At 44.6% G+C, this 21,175-nt stretch overlaps 1 protein-coding gene across 1 annotated transcript; it reads right to left on the reverse strand.

Annotated features, from left to right (window-relative positions):
• Positions 1 to 497: 497 nt before the first annotated feature.
• On the reverse strand, positions 498 to 20,068 carry NLRP2 (NLR family pyrin domain containing 2). The gene is made up of 10 exons (XM_045830386.1): positions 19,760 to 20,068; positions 18,208 to 18,307; positions 16,477 to 18,055; positions 13,145 to 13,315; positions 9,763 to 9,927; positions 8,348 to 8,518; positions 7,862 to 8,032; positions 5,539 to 5,709; positions 3,112 to 3,282; positions 498 to 636 (listed from the first exon to the last, which is right to left on the reverse strand). The coding sequence occupies exons 1-10, from the start codon at positions 20,066 to 20,068 to the stop codon at positions 498 to 500; spliced, it is 3,147 nt and encodes a 1,048-aa protein (XP_045686342.1).
• Between the last annotated feature and the right edge of the window lie 1,107 nt (positions 20,069 to 21,175).

Raw genomic sequence — 21,175 nt, forward strand, 5'->3', positions numbered from 1 at the left:
ATTTGGTCAGAATCCATGAATAAATGCAACCCCCTTGGCCCCAGCTGGGTAGCTCAGTTGGCTAGAGCATCATCCCCATACACCAAGGTTGGGGGTTCAATCTCCAGTCAGGGCACATATCTTCCCACATTCTTCCTGAGTTTTATAGTTCTTTGTTGCCAAGAATCAACCAATGAAGGCATCAATAAGTGGAACAAGTCAATGATTTTTTTTTCTCTCTCTCCCTTCCTCTTTCTCTGTAAAATCAATAAAAATAAATAAATACAACCTTCTTCATGAATGCTTTCACCTTTATTTCTCTTGGTATACTTGTGATATAGACATTTCATCCTAACAGGATTAAGTGACTTGTGCGCATCTCATATAAGTTGGAGACACAACCAAGGCCAACATTACATCTGGTCCGGCAATGAACATCGCTGGGAGAACTCACAGGAAGTTTACCATCACCTTGAAGATGGATGACTTGATTGGAGAACAAATAACTCCAGGGAGATTCAGAAAATAAAGTCGTGAGAAGAAGGTCTGTTATTTTTTGGCTCTTGATCATCTCTCTCAATAGTCAGTTTTGAGTTGCTCTCTTTGATTTTGCTCAGCAGCTTCTGAGTTTGAGCATCAGATTTATCTATATTCAACCTGGTGGTACAATGGGGGAACAAAAGGTTTCTTGTTGCTTCAAGGAGGTTTGTTCCAGACCCCCAAGCCCCTGCAAGTCTCATGCTTTAGGGATTTTCAGAGCAGGGACCACCTTTATGTATTATTCTATGCTGCCAAGGAGAGTTCCATATCAATTTGATAGGGATAAAATATAATATTGTGCATAAAGCCACTGCATTGATTTGGATGCTCAGGTGGTCTTGGGTGATTATCCTATCACACTTGATGTGAGAGATGGAACTGGTGAACATACCTATAACATAACTCTCATATCTACCTACTCCATAAATCACCTTGTCAACTTCTGCTACTAGGTGGACCCAGGAGGAGACACACAAACTTGACCCAAGTCAGCCAGACCAGCTTTCTGTCTCAGTTTGGCTACAAGATGTTACTTAATGACTACACTTTCTTTAACTTCTGATGGTAGAGTCACCTGTTGGTAACCATATTCAGCCATGTGCATGTGGAAATATGAGGTGGTCAGGGACAGGGGATAATGAAACAAAAATATGTATAAAAATAAGAGACCAAGGACATTAGTTGCCTTGTTTCTTGTTAGCATCATAATCCTGGCTTTGCTAGCATATGAGTCAATTTTTGCTATTTGAGATTCCCAGTACATCCATGTGACAAACTTTCAGTTATAAGATGAATAGGTTCTGAGGCTCTAATTCACAGCATGGTGACGATCGTGAATAATACTGTGTCATCTGCTTAAAAACGGGCAAGAGAGTAGGTCTCATGTGTCCTAGCACACACACCAAAAGGTAACCATGTGACGTGATGGATGTGTTAATTAGCTTGGTTTTCAAGATCATTTCAAAATGTACACATACAGCAAAGCATCACATTGTGCACCTTAAATATATACAATTCCTATTTGTCATTTTTAGCTCAATAAAGATGGAAAATAACAACAAAAAAGCCTAATACACCCATGCAGTGTTCAGCTAGCTTGAGTAGATATCTTGCCTCACATCAAGATAACTTTGGCTAAAATAAAGGCCCACCAGCTCCAAACTATTTTAAATATGACCCTTCAAGGTCAAATGTAATTGTGTTTACTCATGATTGTCAGAGGTTGGTCTTGGTCTTTGGCAGAATAAAAATAGTTCCCGTAGTAGACGTATGTGGGCAAGGTGTTGAAGAAGTCAGAAATGAGTGTGAAGAATCATTGCTCTGAGAATGAGGTGTGATGTTAGGTGTTTTTTTTTTTGGCTGTGAGCAAGAGAAAGAGACTATACTTAATGTGAAAGGGCTTACCAGAAGGATATGGGGTAGCTGAGAGAACTGAAGAACTAATGCCAAATCCTGGAAGGGCAGGGCTAGGGGATCTGTGCCTTTCTAGGATCTATGGTTCATGGAGAAGGCTCCACCATGAATCATCATCTTGAGATTCAAAGACCCAAGAAAGAATGTCTGACTGGTTGGTATAAGGAAACAGATTCAATGTTGTCTTTCTGGGGCTTTACATCTTCACTGAGATGACCAATACTATCTAAAGTGAGAGTACTAACCCCTGAGAAAGGGGCTAGAAAAAGAAATAAAAAAGCTTTAGTGTTTTCCACACATCCCAACTTTTGACTAGCAATGTGCTTTGGGACCTGAGATTCATGTTAAGTCAGTATATAATGTTTCTTCTACAGAATTCTGATCGTTTCAAGACATTCAGGACCTAGGTTCCATCTGAGAATTACAGGAACTTCCCACATTCTTCCTGAGCTTTATGGCTCTTTGTTGCCATGGTAGCAAGTGCACAACAGAACCCAACGACAACTTGCTCTGAGGAGCAAGTGGAGGACAGCAGCTGGTGATTGCTTCTGCTATCCCAGGCCATTCTCATCAGACTGCAGACTTACTCCAGAGACCACTCCTCTAGGGCTGACATTGACCTTCTAGACCTCCATAACTGATAAAGCCACAAACCAACCCTTTCCAAAAGCACCTTGTGAGAAGACAATGGCTGGCCACTGTACGTGTCTTTCACTTACACAAGCCCTGAATCTAGCTTCTTGGTTTCAGGGGGAGTTTTGGTCTTATCTCTGGACTCATCTCACCCACCAAAGCAACAGCAGAAAGCAGCAGAGGAGTTATCTGGTGACCAAACATCAATGGATAAAAACTGAATGTTATCCCCTGGCTGGTGTAGCCCAGTGGATTGAGCGTGGGCTGTGAACCAAAGGGTCACTGGTTTGATTCTCAGTCAGGGCACACGCCTGGGTTGCAGGCCAGGTCCCCATTGGGGGCCATGTGAGAAGCAACCACACATTGATGTTTCTCTCCCTCTCTTCCTCCTTTCCCTTCTTTCTAAAAATAAATATAAAAAAGTAAAATCTTCTTAAAAAACCTGAATGTTAGCAATAGACATGTCCACCAGGAATCCTGCTGTTGGTGCTCCCCCCAAAACCTACCATCATGAAGCAAACTCTGCGGGGCATAGGAGGATCATACCTGAGCTTCTGGAGAGGGCAACTTTGAAGTTTCAGGACGTCATACAGCATCTTTACTCCACTGTACCCCAGGAAGTTCTGGCCCAGGTCCAGAGTGACGAGGTTCTTGTTGCTACTAAGGGCAGATGAGAGGTCGGCGCAACTAGAAGGGGTGATTGCACATCCCCATAACCTGTAGGTGAAACACAAAAATTCACTGATTCATTCATTCAACCAGTGCTTATTGGTGCATCCTTTGTTCCAGGCACAGTCTTGGGTGTTGGGCACCCAACAGTGAACAACACGTGTCTCTTCTCTCAGAGTTTGGGAATAGGAAATAGAGACACATCTAGTGTGCTATATACAAGTTTAATGCAAAGGAGGGTTATGAAGGGAAAGGGGTACAGGGAGAAGCTGGCTGGACAGGACATAAGGGGTGAAGGGAATGAGCCTCGAGAGAGCTGGAGTAGGAGCCTTCTAGGCAGGGTCATAAATGATGCAAAGGCCACGAGGTTGCATGTGAGTAGCATGTAAAACAACCTCGAGGCAGCCAGCTGGAGTGTGAGGTCATCGAGAAGAGGGGCCCAGCTGGAATAAAGTCCTTAGGCCGTTGTAAACATAGGGTTTTACTTGAAAGGAGATGAGGAACCACTGAGGGTGCTGATCAGGAGGGTGAAAAGTTGCTCCTTAGAAGTTAGTTTTGTGCTTGGCTGAAAACTGTAGGGGAACAAAGGAGTCAGGATACTGATGAATTTGAAAGCTCCGCAACAGCCCACATGTTACTAGCATGTGTGTGGGAGTAGGGAACATGTTCTAGATACCTGGAAGGGGGTAGCATGATTTCAACAAGGATTGGACATGATATGTTTTTAAAGATTTTATTTATTTATTTTTTAGAGAGGGGAAGGAAGGGAGGAAGAGAGGGAGAGAAACATCAATGTGTGGTTGCCTCTTGTGTGCCCCCTACTGGGGACCTGACCTGCAACCCAGGCATGTGCCTTAGACTGGGAATTGAACCAGCGACCCTTTGGTTCTCAGGCCTGTGCTCAACCACTGAGCCACACCAGCCAGGGTTAGACTTGATATTTAAAAGGAAAAGGAACAAAGGATGACATACAAAGGATTTTAAGTAAATAAAACAATCTTTTGAGATCAGGGACTGGATCATGTATTAAGTTTACCCTAGGACTTAGAAGGGGCTAAATATAATAGCAAACATTCAGTGTGCTTCTTGGCACATGGTAAAATGACATGCATACATAATCGTAATAATCTTTTCTGATAGATGCAACAAACTGTTTCCTAGAGTGTCTGAGATTACATGGCCAGAAAGTGGCTGCTGACCAGATGAAGGGCAGCCATCCTTCCTGCCCCAGCAGTGTGTGTGATTAGGAGACCTCCATCACCACGTACCTTGTTCCTCTCCCGGAAACATCGTCAAGACCAGCGTCAAGGACCTTCTGCCCTATCTTTTCTCCTAGGAGTTTTGTGGTTTCAGGTCGTATGCGTATGGTTTAATACGCTTTAAGTTCATGTTTGTGTATGGTGTAAGGGTCCAATTTTGTCTTCTGCATGTGGCTACCCAGTTTTCCCACATTATTTATTAAAGAGACTGCTTGCCCCATTGAGTATTCTTGGTGCCTTTGTCAAAGATTAGAGGACTGCAAGGACTGAATGGGAAGGGTTTACAGGAACAAATTTAAATGACACATGGACAAAAACTAGGGGGAGGGTTGTAATGGGAGGGAAGTGGGGAGGGATGGGTGGGTGGTCTGGAATGGGAGTAAAAGGGAGAAAACTGTACTTGAACAATGATTAAAATAAAAAAAATTCTACCCTCCCCCCCAAAAATTAGAGGACTGTATACATGGTGCGGGGGGGGGGTTATTTCTGGGCTCTCTACTTTGGGTCTTGGATCTATGTATCTGGTTTTATGCCAGGACCATATTGTTTTGACCTTATAGTTGGAAATCAGAAAGTATGATGCCTTCAGCTTTGCTGTACTCTGTCAGTGTTATTTTTAGCTATGTGGGGTCTTCTGTGGTTTCCTATGAATTTTGGGCTTTAGATTTTTTTGTGTGTGTGTGGGTGAAAAATATTATTCTAGAGAATTTAACAGATTTTTTATTTGTTGATTTTTTTATAGAGAGGAAGGGAGAGATAGAGAGATAGAGATAGATAGTTAGATAGAGAAACATCAATTTGTTGTTCCACTTATTAATGCATTCACAGGTTGATTCTTGTATGTGCCCTGACCTGGGATCAAACCACAACCTTGGTGTATGGGGACAATGCTTGAAGCAACTGAACTACACAGCCAGGGATATTCTGGAGGATTTAAAAAATACTGAACTGAATTTATTCCAACCCTTTGTATTACAGTTGGAAATACCACTACACTGATATTTCAGATGCAGATTAAAGTTAAAAAAAAAACCCCATAATTTACCATAGACATCTTAGGTTACACAATGGTTTCTTCAAAGCCTCACACAGAAACTTCAGTCCGGTGACTCCAATGTGGTTCAGCCCCAAGTCCAAGTGTGTGAGGCTTGAATTTTGTTGCAGGATCATTGAGAGATTAATGCAGCCATCAGAGGTTATGTTGCAGTAGTATAGCCTAGGAACCAATCACAGGAAGAAGAAAAAAGCTCTTTTAGTGATGCACCCAAACCATGATTGACGATTTGAAGCCACAGGTTTTAGACCAGGGACACATGGACATGAAAGCATGGGGCAGGGTGGCAGACGGGATAATGCTCCCTTCTTCCCACCGAAGATGTCTGCATCCTAATCTCTAGTATCTGTAAGTACATATCACATTCCACACAAGGGTACTCTGCAGATAGGACTGAGTTAAGGATCTTGAGATTCGGCGGTTAACCAGGTGCACCCAATGTCATCACAGGATCCTTAGAAGAAGGAGGGAATGGAGTGAAAACCAGAGGGAAAGATGCAATGAGGGAGATAAAGGACATTTGAAGATACATCCTACTGGCTTTGAAGATGGAAGGAGAAGCCATGAGCTGAGGGATGGAGAGCTTATAGCAGCTGGAAAAGGTGGGGACACAGACTCCCCCCTTCAGCCTCCAGAAGGAATATATCCTTGCCGACACCTTGATTTTAGTTTGGGGAGACCCATTATAGGCTTCTGTCCTCCCTAATTTTAAGATTACAAATTTACAGCTTCTTCATTTGTGACAGTTTGTTACAGAAGCCAGAAGAAAATGACTGGTTTCTATGATTTCTACTCTAACCACGGGCAGAGAATTTCAATCTTACCTTGGTCTGCCACCTTCTATTAGGGGACGTGGCCAATTGTACTTCAGATACAATTACCTAAATGCAGTTACCAGAAAAGTAGTATCTTAGACGAGAAGGGCACCTACTCTGATCTCAACATGTGTGGTGCTAGATCTTAGGTATCAAGTATCCAACTACATGGCATATCCCTGGCACTTCATCTTGACTTTTTCTTTTTGCCTTCTCCTTCCTGCCTTACTATTATAGAGCCCTAAACTTGGTTATATTAACAGAAAACTGGAGATGGCTGATGTTACCATAGGCTGCTGCCACAGGCACAGCAATGACCCTCATAGGAGTCCATGACCTAATCCCCAGTACTGTGACTATGTGACCTTATACAAGGGGTCTTTGCAGATGAGATTAAGACTAAGGCCCTCGAGGTGGGGAGATTACCCTGGATTATACAGTGGAGCAGAATCTAATCACATGAGTCCTTTCTTGCTGAAGTGAATAGAGGGGTGACATGAGGACTCGACCCACCATTGTTGGTTCTGAAGGAGGAGGGAGAGAGCCATGAACCAAGGAATTCAGGGCTCTTTGGAAGATGAGGTGAGCACTCAGGTAGCTCTCAGAGAGCAAAAACAACAGAGATATTAAAACTGAATCTCTGGCCCTGGCTGCCGTAGCTCAGTGGACTGAGCAACAGCCTGCGAACCAAAGAATCGCTGGTTTGATTCCCAGTCAGGGCACATGCCTGGGTTGAGGGCTGGGTCCCCAGTAGGGGGCACATGACAGGCAACCACACACTGATGTTTCTCTCCCTCTCTTTCTCTTTCTCTTTCTCTTTCTCTTTCTCTTTCTCTTTCCCTTCCCCTCTGTCTAAAAATAAATAAAATCTTAAAAAAACCCTGAATTTCTGAAGAGAAACAGTGCAGCCCCATTTGTCTAAAAATTCGTTCTATGATTTTAGTATTTACAGGAGGATTCTATTGAGTTTCTTGGTAAATAACACCATCTATCCCCAACTTCACTTACAGTTCATGTTACATAGTTCTAAGAACACACATTAAAAAAAATCAAACCTAGAAGTCAGCTACATCCTCCAAATTCCTAGAGAATATTAATACTGCGTTATAAAAAGATTTGATTTATTTATCTTTAGAGGAGGAAAGGAGGAAGAAAAGAAGGAAGAGAAATGTTGATGTGAGAAACATCGATTGGTTGTCTCTCGTATGCACCACAACCAGGGATTAGCCCACAACCTGGGCATGTGCCCTGACTGGGAATTGAATTAGCGACCTTTTGCTTTGCAGGATGATGCCCAATCCTCTGAACTACACCTGTCAGGGCACCACTTGAACTCTTTTTTCTATCACTCTCTCCCCAGGTCTCATCAGATCTGACCATCAGCATCATACTTGGGGTATTCAGAGAAATTATGAAGTGCTCACAGTACTGTCTCACTGGAATCCAGCAGACACACACACACACACACACACACACACACACAGCCCATGGGGACTTACACCAAGGTCTGTAGTTGACAGTCAAGGTAACTTAAGCCTTCACACAGAAGTTTTACCCCGCTATCCCCAAGGTCATTCTTGGCCAAGCACAGGTGTGTCAGCCTCAGGTTGACAATCAACGCAGAAGAGAGATCCTTGAAATAGGCTCCTGTAAGGTGATTGTTTTCCAACCTGCAAAAGCACCACACCTGTGGTAAGACGGTGAGAAGATTTCTGAAGGCCAGCCTTCTCGACTGATAACTCTTCTTGTTAATTCCCCACCCGCTCTCAATGATCATGTGCTAATGATCAGTCATGAAGGAATGATCAGTCATGAAGGAACAGGAGCCAGAGAAGAATGAGATGCATGGGAACCAGGTGTTCCCATTTTTCCCAGGTGTTCCCATTGTAGGTTGCCCAGCAAATAGGGCTGTTACCATAGCTCTTCCTTATGTAGCCCCAGATCTAAACATGAAGGGGCTCCATGGGAAAAGAGGATAGACTTACGACAACCTCCTCAGGAAGCACTGTGGGTTTCTCAAAGTCAAGTACAGCAACTTGGCACCCTCATCCAGGAGCTCATCTGCCGTGAGGTTCAAACATGTGAGGGACTGGTTGGTTTCCAGGGAGGAGGACAGATCAGCCCATTGCTCAGGGGTGGCAGAACATGACACCAACCTGCAAGAGAAATGGGATGAGAAGCATCCATCAGTTGCTTTCTGTACAAGCCCCAACTGGGAATTGAACCCACAACCTAGGTAATGTGCCCTGACTGGGAATCAAACTGGCAACCTTCTGGTGTACGGGACTATGCTCCCACCAACTGAGCCACCTGGTCAGGGCAGAAATCATTCCTGAGAACCAGACACTGGGTTGTTGTTTCCAGTTTCATCCCTCTCTGCACTCTGTTATGTTACCTTCTATGCTGGGTATCCACTTATTCATTGAGAGACAGATTAGTGACCCAAAGTTTAAAAAAAAACAACAAAAACCAAAAACAAAACAAAACCACACACGATGCATTTTCCTGGTGAATCCTGACAGGAGAGAGAAAGGAAAGTCGAGAGTAATGATGCTCCCTACATGTGCCTGGACTTGGTTTTATTTGATCCTCTCTCAAGTCCTTGTGAGATATGTATTTATTCCATTCTACTCATGGGGAGAAGACCTAGTTAAATAGCCCACAAGTCTACAAGTACAGGAAGAGCTGTCTTTCAAGACCAATGCAGCACATTAAACTCTGTTTCTGTTACTACTCAAATGGGGTCACATAAGGATCAGTGGAACCCAATGATGAGTGATAATCACTGCTATAGCAACCAAGTGGAGCATGTCCCAGGGGGAAAACCTGGTGCTCCTGAGGCATCCTTTCCTGGAAAGATAAGTCTGGCAGCTGGTATTGTGAGTCATGACCATGAGAAATGTGAACCGTGAAAAAATGATCTCCGATTGAAGATGATAACTCTTAGGTATCTGGCTGTTTATGTGGACTTGGAGCCATTATGTAGTTGTCCAGGGCGTTCAGTGATCGACACAAGTGGAAACTAAACTCCAGCCTATGTTCATTGATTTTGCTGAGAGAGGGGGGGGGAGAGGGAGGGGGAGGGGGAGGGGGAGAGGGAGAGGGAGAGAGAGATCAGTTGTCTCCCACACGCAGCCCTGACCGACAACCAAACCTGCTACTTAGGTATGAGCTCTTACCGGGGATCAAACCTGCAACATTTTGGTGTGTGGGATGATGCTCCAACCAATGCAACCACTGGCCCAGAGCCCAGCCCATTTTCTGTTCTGGGATGTGTACCCTTGGTGGTACTGTTTCCAATCAGTATAAGAGATTTTTTTCTAATTGATGCAGAATCGCACCAGAGGCTTGTGACAGCTACCTCTGCATGCTGAGGGTTGTCTGCGATGGTGAGCTATACCTGAGATATTGCAGATTACATTTTGGGTGCCTCAAGATCTCACACAGGGTGGGAAGCATATCATTCTGATCATTCCCTTCGAGGGTCAGATGTGTTAGTGTCTCGTAACCGCCAAAACAGGTGCAGATATTCTGATAAGCATCCATGGGGGAAATATTTCTGAGGCTAGAGCAAGGAAAACAAAGGTGAGTTTTTGTACCTTTACTGCATATATGTGTAAACAAATGGCTGCAGTATATTTAGACATCATATTACAGAACAAACAAGGGGGGCCTGGGATGATATACTATTATTGAAAAAAAGCCCCCAGGTCCGTCGTGTCTGCCGCCCAAGGAAAGACGTCTCTCAATGCCAGAGATTCGTGAAAAGGAAAGGAAATGTTTATTTAATGCTATACAAACTTAAAGTAGTGACCTAATGTCTTTATCAAAAAATCCTAAAGTCCCTTAAAACACCCACAAACAGACACAGTCCTTCCTTCCTTCCCCCTTTGCCCAGTCCAGAGTACCATATCTCAGGAAAGGAAATAGAAGTCCATGGCTCAGGCAGTCCTCTGGTTATTCCCAGTTAGTGCTCCATCTTGACTGGGAGACCTCCCTGGGTTCCCGGCACCCTCAGCTGAGTCACCAGGATCTCTGCTAAAACCAGGTGGTGGTTCCCCCTTCTAAAGCTGCGGGGGTCCCCACTCTGGCAAAGGCACGTAGTCCTCTCTACCAAGGCTACGGAAGAGTCCCCACTCTGTCTAGGCCACGTGGTTCTCCCTCTCAGGGCTGCGGGAGTCTCCACTCTGTCAAGGCCGCATGGTTTTCTCTCTCAGGGCCGAGGGAGTTTTCACTCTGCTAAAGTTGTGTGGTTCTCTCTCCTCAATAGCTGTGATCTTCTCTGCACTTCCATAGCCGCGTGGTTCTCTCCCTCAATGGCTGCCATGTCTCGGTTTAAATCCCCGTGCCAATCTTCCTCTACAGCCCCATTTCTGACTCCTCCTACACTCGGCCTCACATGCCAGAACTCATACCCTTCCAGCTTTACTGGGCTGCCATCATGAGTCTGGGCAGGTGTGGCCCCATGTCCTGGAGCCAATCTTCTCCGAGCTCCCACGCAGGCACTGTAACTCAGGGGACCTGCCCCCCAGTCCCATCTTGGGGGGAGGTCCCTTTCCATCCCCCTGGCCTTGAGCATGGCCATAGCTATTTAGCATATCTAAGTGACCAGCCAAAGGCTATAGGTATGTTAAATGACCATGCCATGGATTAGCTGTAAAGCTGCCCTGCATGTTCTTGCTCTGGGTGCCCCTTCCCCCAACTCACACCTGTGGGGGAAGGGGTGAAGACACCTTAAAATCTCCTGGATACCTTGAGTTCTCGACCCCATTTCAAATGCCTATTTGGGACCCCCCTTCTTGGCTGCACCCTGTAACAATCAGACACTATTTTTTCATATTTTCACCTTTATTGAGGGATTATAGACAAATAAAAATTGTGCATATTTAAGGTATAGGATTTAATGTTTTGATATATAGGTGTACTTGGTGAAATCATGGCCATAATTAAGCTAATTAGCATATCATCACCTCCCACAGTTACCATTCCCTTAAATTTTGTGGTGAGAACACTTAAGATCAAATCTCTCTGCCAATTTCAAGTATACTGATACAATTTCAGAGTGATGAAAAAGCCCACCAACCTCAATATACTCCCCCATAGGCCCAGTTGCTTCCATATTATTTATTTGTAAAGATGGAGTCCTTATGACAAGGAAAAAAACTACAGACTAAAATTCCTCATAAATACATACAAAAAACATCAACAAAATATTAATAAAAAAAGTCAATGCTCTCTGACCAACCGAACCACCCAGCCCGGGACATTACATACATTTGTTGAGGATTTGCAGACAGACACATCCACCTCCAAGTGAACTTTAATGTTCAGACCTGTTTCCGCACTTTGAGACCATTTCTCTACATGAAGTTCCCAGTCAGGGGTGATTTTGTACCCACTGGGGACACTTGCCTACTGTCTGGAGGTATTTTTGGTTGTCACCATTGGGCGTGTGTGGGTATGACAGGCATCAGAAGTTAGAGACCAAGGATGATGCTCAACATTCTACCAGGCACAGGACAGCCCTCATAGCAAAGAAATGTCCACCCTGAAATGTCAGCAAGAAGTTGAAAAACCGTGCTCTGCATGCAGCCCTGGGGTTGTTATAATAGGATTGAAATTTCTCTCACAATCTTGATGATGTCCTCAGGGTGTTTTGTGGACATCCAGCTATGTTTCACATTGTGTCCAAGTTACTTTTTTATTTTTATTTATTTTTATTTATTTTATTTTTTAAATTTTTTTTAATTTATTTTTTAGAGAGGGAAGGGAGGAAGATAGAGAGAGAGAAACATCAATGTGCGGTTGCTGGGGGTTATGGCCTGCAACCCAGGAATGTACCCTGGCTGGGAATCGAACCTGGGACACTTTGGTTCCCAGCCCACGCTCAATCCACTGAGCTACGCCAGCCAGGCAAGTTACTTTTTTAAATAAGTGGGATGGTGGTTGCCAGGGGCTGGGGAGCAGGGGTCATGGGGAGTAACGGTTTAATGAGTATAAAGTTTGGTATTTGCAAGATGAAGAGAGTTCTAGGGATATATGGTGGTAGTGATTGCATAATATGAATGTACTTAATGCCACTGAACTGTACTCTTTTAAAGAAAATTCCCACCTGGCTCTGGCTGGTGTAGCTCGGTGGATTGAGTGTGGGCCTGGGAACCAAAGCGTTGCTGGTTCGATTCCCAGTCAGGGCACAAGCCTGGGTTGTGGGCCAGGTCCCCAGTAGGGGTGTGAGAGAGGCAACCACACATTGATGTTTCTCTCCCTCTCTTTCTCCTTCCCTTCCCCTCTCTCTAAAAATAAATAAAAATTTTTAAAAAATCCCCATTTGGGGATATGTTTATTGATTTTAGAGAGAGAAGAAGGCAGAGAGAGACAAACACTGATGTGAGAGAGCAACATCAATTGATTGCCTCCCATATACACCCTGACCAGGGATCAAACCCACAACCAGGTATGTGCCCTGACCAGGGATCAATTCCACAACACTTTGGTGTATGAGAGAATGCTCCAACCAACTGGATCACTGGGCCAGGGCTGAACTGTACTCTTAACAATGGCTAAGATAGTTAGTTTTATGTTAGGCACATTTTGCTACAATAAAACCTGGAAAAAATTACATGACAGACAAATTTACATGGCAGACAAATTTGAAGACTGGACCACCTCACTGTCTTGCATCTTGAGCACTTGGGTGGAGTCTGGGACAACAATTCCAATACTGCACCAAAAGGCTCAGTCATGCCCTAGGGTTTTTAGTCTTGGGATTCACTTCTACTTACACCACTGTCTGGAGATGACAGGTATCAGAGGCAATTTTTTCACAAAGGATCCTAATGGATGAGGTGCTGAGGAAACTCTGACTGATATCCAGATGGATCAGATTCTTGTTTGAGTCAAATGCGGAACAAAGGTCCATCCACAAAGAAAGCATGTGCGGATCATTCTGGGACCTATGGGGAAGCAACAAAGGAAGGAATTTACAAAATAGTGCCGGAGAGAAAACTCACATTTGTACATCATCATGAAAGTATTTAGGACAGATGAGTGGACGTACAGCCCAGACTGACAGCTGTCAGAGGGGAGGGCATTGAGGGCTGGGGGAGAAGGATGAAGGGTTAAGACATGCACATGGTCATGGGGAAAAAAATAAAATAAAAATGAACTATAAGTAAATAAGATAAGTAAATAAGTTCAGTCTTTGTATTTTTTTTACCTTAAAGAAAAGGAAGTACAAATGAGTAGTTACAGAATAGTCATGGAGATATAAAGTACGGCATAGGGAATAGAGTCAATAACATTATAATAACTGTGTACAATGCCAAGTGGGCCCTAGCCTTACTGTGGGGATCACTTCATACGTTGTATAAGTGTCCAACCATTATGGTGTACACCTGAAACTAATATAATATTGTCTGTCAGCTGTGATTGATAAAAAATATTAAAAAGACTAGGTTATACCTTTGGTTTTACTAGTGGTGTCTGCCTTGACCAAAGACACAATTAACATCAATGACTTTATTATAAATCTTGAGGTCACCTGAGGAGGACAAGTTGTTATACACTTAGAATCTGCAACTTTTCTTAAAAAAAAAAGATTTTATTTATTTATTTTTAGAGAGGTAAAAAAGGAAGGGAGAAAGAGAGGGAGAGAAACATCTATGTGTGGTTGCCTTTTCTGGGCCACCTGCATGGGACCTGGCCCACAACCCAGGCATGTGCTCTGACTGGGAATTGAACCAGTGACCTTTTGGTTCCCAGGCTGGCACTCAATCCACTGAGCCACACCAGGCAGGACAGAATCTGTAACTTTTCAAAGAGTGTGGTTAATGTGTGCTGGGGAAAAAATTAAAAAGCAGTGTGGGGTTTAGTGTTAGCAACTGTCTTATCAAGATAAGATAAAATCTAGCCACTAAGTGGAGCACCTCCCTGGTAACCCTGCTCCTGAAGGAAGTGATTTAACCACTGTTGTGAGGGCTGTAGACCAGCAATGCTCTGAGCCGGCTGTGATGTGTAGAACAAGGGGAAGTGGCTAGACCATATGAAAAACAGATTCATAAAAAGCATGAATTTGCATTACAGACCACAATTATCACAATGAAATCTTTTTCTTCTCAGACAGCAGCTGTAAGAATCAGGCAACCCAAAGTTAGCTTAGTTACTGCCTTTCAATACCAGCCCTTTCATAGATTTTAACCACACCAAGACTAAATTAAAGAAAAAGAAAAATAGAGAGTATTTTGGCTTGGGATCTTGGATGGAAGACAGAGAGAAGGCTAGGGGTACAATATTTTTTTTCATTCAAAGCCTCTCTTAAATAATCCTCCTGCATTTGGATGAGAGAAGGAAAAAAAAAACAGAATAAGGATGAGGGGTAAATAAAGTCTGTGGACTGCTGGTTGGTTATTCATAAAGTAGAGAAATATTTGTGCCAAGCTATCAAGGTCTTTTTTAAAAAATCCTTACCTGAGGATATGTTTACTGATTTGAGAGAAGAGGGAAGGGAGAGAGAAACATCAATGTGAGAAAGAAACATGGATCAGTTGCCTTCCATACATGCCCTGACCAGGGATCAAAATCACAACCTTTTGGTATACAAGATGATGCTCCAACCAACTGAGCCACCCAGCCAGGGCAAACTATCATGGTCTTAATGCTCCCTGGTGGTACTGCAAGTTTATGACTCTCAGCTGAGTGAGGAAGAAATGTGAGAGAATGTTCAGGAAATATGGAAAACAGGTACCTGCACCAGGAAAGAAATGAGGGCATTTTGTTCTGGCCCAATAACTATGCATGAGGATTTTGGATAACAACCTAGGGTGTGGAAGAGGTGGGTCGATAAGATGTCGATAAGATGTTATCGTGCTGGGGGACTCTACCCAGCACCATGAGGTACTGATTTTGAATTGTGGTCACAGGACAGTAAATAGACTTGAGTCTTAATCCAAGTCAAGCACTCTTTTCTGAGGCCAGTGTCTCCATCTCAACATGGAAGATTACATGTTTCGAGTAGCTGCCAGGTTAGAAGCAGTGTTTGGAAATTCTATCTGAGCTCTGAGGCTGTTACTTGAGTCTAAATCAAGAAATAAACCAGGTGGTGGTATAAGACAAATCCCATATGATCTCACCTATAAGTGGAACCTAATCGACAAAACAAACAAGTGAGCAAAATAGAACCAGAAACATGGAAATAAAGAACAAACTGACAGTAACGGTGGAGGTCAGGGGAGGGAGATAACAAGGGAAAGAAGGGGAAGGGTCAAGTCAAGGAGCATGTATAAAGGGCTCTGGCTGGTGTGGCTCAGTGGATTGAGAGTGGGCCTGGGAAACAAAGGATCATTGGTTCGATTCCCAGTCAGGGCACATGCGTGGGTTGTAGGCCAGGTCTCCAGTAGGGGGCATGCAAGAGGCAACCAGACATCAATGTTTTTCTCCCCCTTTCTACTTCCCTTCTCTTGTTTCTAAAGATAAATAAATAAAATCTTAAAAAATATTTTAAAAAGGGAACATATATTAAGGACCCATGGGCAAAGACAATGGGGTGGGGGAGAGGATTGAAAATGGAAGGTGGGTGGTGGGTAGGGCAGTGGAGAGTAATGGGGGAAAAATGGGGACAACTGTAATTGAACAAGAAAAAACTGAAAAAAAAAAAAAGAATACCAGGCTCAGAACTGACTGTCTATCTCACATTCTAAGTCTGTCCAAGGTGTCTGGGAAGAGAACTTCCTTGATTATGGATGAGGTGTAACTTTCAGAGCCCTGTTTCAACCCCTGAGGACAAATCTTTGTTTATTTCACAGGCAGTCATTCCAAAAATGGGACAGTCACTTCAGACAGCTCCTGAAATCTACATACCGACAGGAAGGCTAAAACAAGTTGACTGACTTGAAAAAATTGCTCAAAGAAAGGTTGCCAAACAAACTTGGGTTCCAAAGCCCCCATTCCTAATCTGAACACCATAGTATCTGTCTTGAATGATGAGCTGGTGGGAAGAAATTCCAGCAAGAAGAAAAGACTGACTTTAAACCCCACAGAGCAGGCTACCGTCTTCTCCAATGGAACCTGGAGGAGGCTAAAGGTGGAGAAAAGGAGAGTAAGAGGGGGCAGTTCTTACCTCTCCTCCCACACGTGTGATTCTGAGGCTTCCTCATTCTCCAGGAATATCCCCTTCTCCACCTGCAGCGAAATCGTCTCCAAGTTCTGACAGTGCTGGAGACAGAACGCTGAGTGCACAAGGTCCACTTTGTTTTGCAAATGCAGGCACATTTCCCTGGTGTGGGCCGTGGCCTCCTTCACAAGCATCTCCTCCTGAGATTCGTAGAGACAGTACAGCACCTCCTTCACATCCGTGGTTGAGGAGAAGGGATCAGTCCCTTCAGACAATGACGTCAGTAGCTCCTGCTTGATCCCAGGCCGCACTGGGCAACCGAAGGTCGTCTCCAGCTCCCTGGCTCTCTGCTCATTGGAGAGGCCGAATAAGAAGTATCTCAAGTGCGCCAGGTTGGGGTTCTTCAGTTTTTCTTCCTTCGAGAGCACCGTCTGCAGGTCCCCGATGTCCAGCCTGCAGCTGGCCTCATCTTTCTGCTCCTCGCTGTCCAGAATGTAGAACACAGCAGCCAGAAGCTCCTGGACACTGAGGTGGACGAAGGTGTAGCAGCCCTCACAGTGTGTGTCCTCCTGGAGGATGTTCTTGTCCAGGAAAGGCTGGAGGTTGGACTCCTGGAGCCCCAGCCTCTTGAGATCTTCTCCATCCAACACGGATGTCTGCGCCCAGAGGCCCCCAGCAGCCAGGAGACACACTGCCCTCAGTGCAGCTGCCAGGGGCTCTCGGGGGCAGTTGGCAGGGACTGGCGTGAATTGGCTACACAGGAAATGCAGGAAGAGTGAGGTGGTGGTCTGGCAGGTGGTGGCAGGGTCTTGTCCTTGCTCCATCTGCCGGCTCAGGCACGTGCAGGTGACCCAGCACACAGGGGGCATGCAGCCCATGTGGAACAAAGCCGGGTTGCTCCTCATGGCCTCAAAAGCTCGCAGGGCTTGGTCCTCTTGCTCAAAGTGCTTCAGGAAGTAGTCCCTCCTGCTCAGCTCCGAGAACCCCTCCACCTCTATGAGGATAGGCTGCTCAGCCAGGAGTCGGAGCTCTCTCAGGGACCCCGGGCGTGTGGTGACCAGCAACGTGGCCTTGGGGAGCAGTTTCCTCTTCAGCAGACTGGCCAGCAGGATGGGCACTGGCTTCTGCTTTTTCCAGTCACCACAGATGTAGTGGATGAGTGACTCCAAGGGGATCCTTAGCTCATCGAAGCCATCGATGACAAATAGGATGTTCTGGCCTTGGTCTGGGATCTTGGCCTCCTGCACATCCAGTCTGGTCTTAGACAGCAGCTCTGCAAATGTGCAGGTCCCCTGGTGGTTCATCTCCTTGCATCTGAGATAGAAGGCGAACTTGAGCGTCTTGGGGAGCTCATCCTGTGTCCACTCAAGCATCCACTTCTTGGCCAGTGTAGTCTTCCCAATGCCTGCAGGGCCGTGCAGCACCACTGTGTATGGAAACGGCCCTGGGAGCGTCTCCGGGTTACAGAAAGTTTTCAGCCTCTCATATCTCTGGGTGAATTCATGGGATCTGACTTCCGGCCAGTAGTTTTCCTTCAAGGTTTGCCCGATTGCCTTCACTCCACTTCTGTGTTCCTCCCCTTCATCTTCAGTAACATGAGACAGGAGGTAGACAGATGGAGCTGGTTAATCATCAGGAAGAAAGTGCTTTGTGTTAAGCAGGAAAGGAAAAAACAAATGGAGAGGGTTATAAATAGCTACCTGACACCCAGCTCAGTGAGGAAAATATCACACAGACCTGGTTTTTCTCCTTCCAAACTTTCTTTTACTTCTTCTGGGTGTGTGGCACCTTTGCCCTGTACTTGTGTGAGCCCTGAAAAATAGAAAGTTAAAGTGAACTTAACACAAAATAGGTGTACTATATACACAATAGAATATTACTCAGCCACAAAAAAGAATGAAATCTTGCCATTTGTGACCACATGGATGGACCTAAAGGGTATTGTGCTAAGGGAAATAATTCAGACAGAGAAAGACAAATATCATAGGATTTCACTTATATGGAGGAGTTGATGAACAAAATAAATAAACAAATAAAGCAGTAACAGACTCACAGATACAGAGAATGGGCTGATGGTCACCAGAGGGGAGGAAAGTTGGGGGACTGGATAAAAAAGGTGAAAGGATTGAGAGGTATGTACTGGCAGTTACAAAATACAGGGATATAAAATACAGCACAGGGAATATAGTCAATAATAGTGTAATAACTATGGATAGTGTCAGATGGGTACTAGAATTATTAGGGGGATCACTTCATAAGGTATACGAATATCTTACCACACTGCTGAACACCTGAAACTAATACCAAGTAGCATCGAATGTAAACTATCATTAAAAAATAAAGTTGAAAAAACAATTCCATGCCTAGGGGGAGACATAGATCAGTGAGTTAAGTCAGTATCTCCAGCGATAGTTTCTCGATATCAGTATATTTAAAGTTCCCCAGGATATTGCCAAGGACAGGTGCAGTTAGTGACCCCTGACATAAGATGTGGTTCTCCACTCAGGAGAACCCCAAAGGGGGACATTTGGCCATGTGGAGAGACAGTTTTTGTTGTCACCAGTGGGGAGAGTGGGCTACAAATGTCAAGGGTAAAGGTATTGGGACACTAGCATGGGAGTACCAGGGCTGCTGCTAACTATCCTATAATGCATCCCCAGAAAGGAATTCCCCAGCTCCAAATGCTGCCAATCTGAAGGGAGGTGAGGCTTTGTGCGAGTGGGTGGGTGTTTATAGACATTCTGTGTTGGAAGGAAACATGATAAGTAGGAACTGCAAACGAAACAGAGGGTAGGTGGTAATTCAGCATCTTGGAGGACATATGAGAGGATACCATGAATACATTTCAGAAACACTCTGGAATGGGAGAAGGGATGTAACATGGTGAGGAGTCCAGGGTAGGTATTCAGTACCCGGAAAGAGTGGAAATAGCTAGAATATAAGAAAGAACCAGGAAAGCCCAGGCTGGTGTGGCTCACTGGATGTAGTGCTGTTCTGCGAACCAAAGGGTTGCCAGTTTGATTCCCAGTCAGGGCACATGCCTGGGTTGTGGGCCAGGTCCTCAGGAGGGGGTGCTTGAGAGGCAACCACACATTGATGTTTCTCTCCCTCTCTTTCTCCCTCCCTTCCCCTCTCTCTGAAAATAAATAAAATCTTTAAAAATAAAGAACCGGAAAAGACACCACCAGTCTTTGGGAAGGTCTAGCATGTCTATTCAGGACAGGCAGCAGTTCAGGACAGTTGAATTCAGAACGTCATTTCTGTGTTTCTCATCCCTGGATGCTATTACTCCTTCTTCCTGGGACACAGTCTGCTCACCTTGGAGTTCATCCTTTGCTCTCTTAGACAGATCTGTCTGATTCATCTTGTCAAAGACCTGGATGGTCACCTTCTCCACCCAACAGTGGGGAAAGCTGCTGGTGAGAATTTCTGCCAGTTGTTTTCCATTGGCCTCTTCTATCTCCATCTGGGGAATGTGCTGTAACTCATCTTGGGGGGAAATGGTCCTCAACAGAGACTTAAATTTGTTCAATTCATCCTGGTTGAGTTGTTCCAGAAGAGGCTGCAGGTTGAAACCCAGCTGTGCAGAAGGTATCATTTGTCCTAAGTGTGATATCTGAGCCTTTGGCATGAAAGAAGAATCAAGGGAAGATAGGGAAAGAGACAGCAGATCAGCTCTCTTATCTCAAACACTGGTTGCCTCTGTGCCAGGAACTGGTGTAGTCTCACTACCTAACCTGGTACTTTAAGAAGCAGCTCCCCAACCCTGACTTCTGACCAAGCAGAGCCAGCCCCAGAGCAGGTCAGAGGACATTTCTGTCTTTGGTGCTGCCTCCCTTGGGATTGAGCACAAGCTTCATAAAGTCTGTCTGGAAGTGTCTCTGTTTTTCCCCTCTCAATTTCCATCTCGGGAACCCAAGAATCCCAATGCCAGCAACAGTTCTATTTGTATTGGGGTTTGGAACAAACCCTATTGATCACTCAAGCTTTTTGTTCACATGAAAGGATATACATGTTTTTCTTAAAATTCACACAACTGATCATGTCTTGTAGAAATGCATGCCAAAACCTATATCATCTTATTCACCAATGTCACTCCAATAAATGTAATAAAAAATTACAGCCCAGAGAGTGAAACAAGGAAAAAACCATTCACATAAGATTAACCATTAACCATTTAAAAAAACTTGTTCTATTAGTTATCCTAATTTTCCCCCATTGCTCTCTCCTGCTCACCCCCCACCCACTAGCACCCATAGTCAGTCCCACCCTGCTGTCCATGGGTCATTCATATGTGTTCTTTGACTATTCCTTTTCTTTCCTTCCTTATCCCCTCCCCCTCATCGGGTCCCCGTCAGTCTGTTCCTTGTTCCCATGCCTCTGGCTCTATTTTTCTTGTTTGTTTGTTTTGCTCATTAGGTTCCTGATATAGGTGAGATTATATGGTGGTTGTCTTTCGCAGCCTGGCACTTCAGTGACATTTAGTGACATTCCCAGTGCAGTGTGGCCATCACCTCCGTCTTGTTCCAGACATTTTCACCTCCCCTCAGAAGGAAACCCCATATCCATTCAGCAGCAGCTCCCCATTCTCCCCTCTCCCAGCCCTGGGGAACCACCTGTCTCCGTGAATTATTCTATCCTAAAAGTTTCACATCAATGGCTCATATTTTACACAAAAACTAACTCAAAATGGGCCAAAGACCTA

This window comes from Phyllostomus hastatus, unplaced genomic scaffold, assembly GCF_019186645.2.
Source record: "Phyllostomus hastatus isolate PE091 unplaced genomic scaffold, TTU_PhHast_1.1 phas_contig_151, whole genome shotgun sequence".
In the NCBI taxonomy this organism is placed as follows: domain Eukaryota; kingdom Metazoa; phylum Chordata; class Mammalia; order Chiroptera; family Phyllostomidae; genus Phyllostomus; species Phyllostomus hastatus.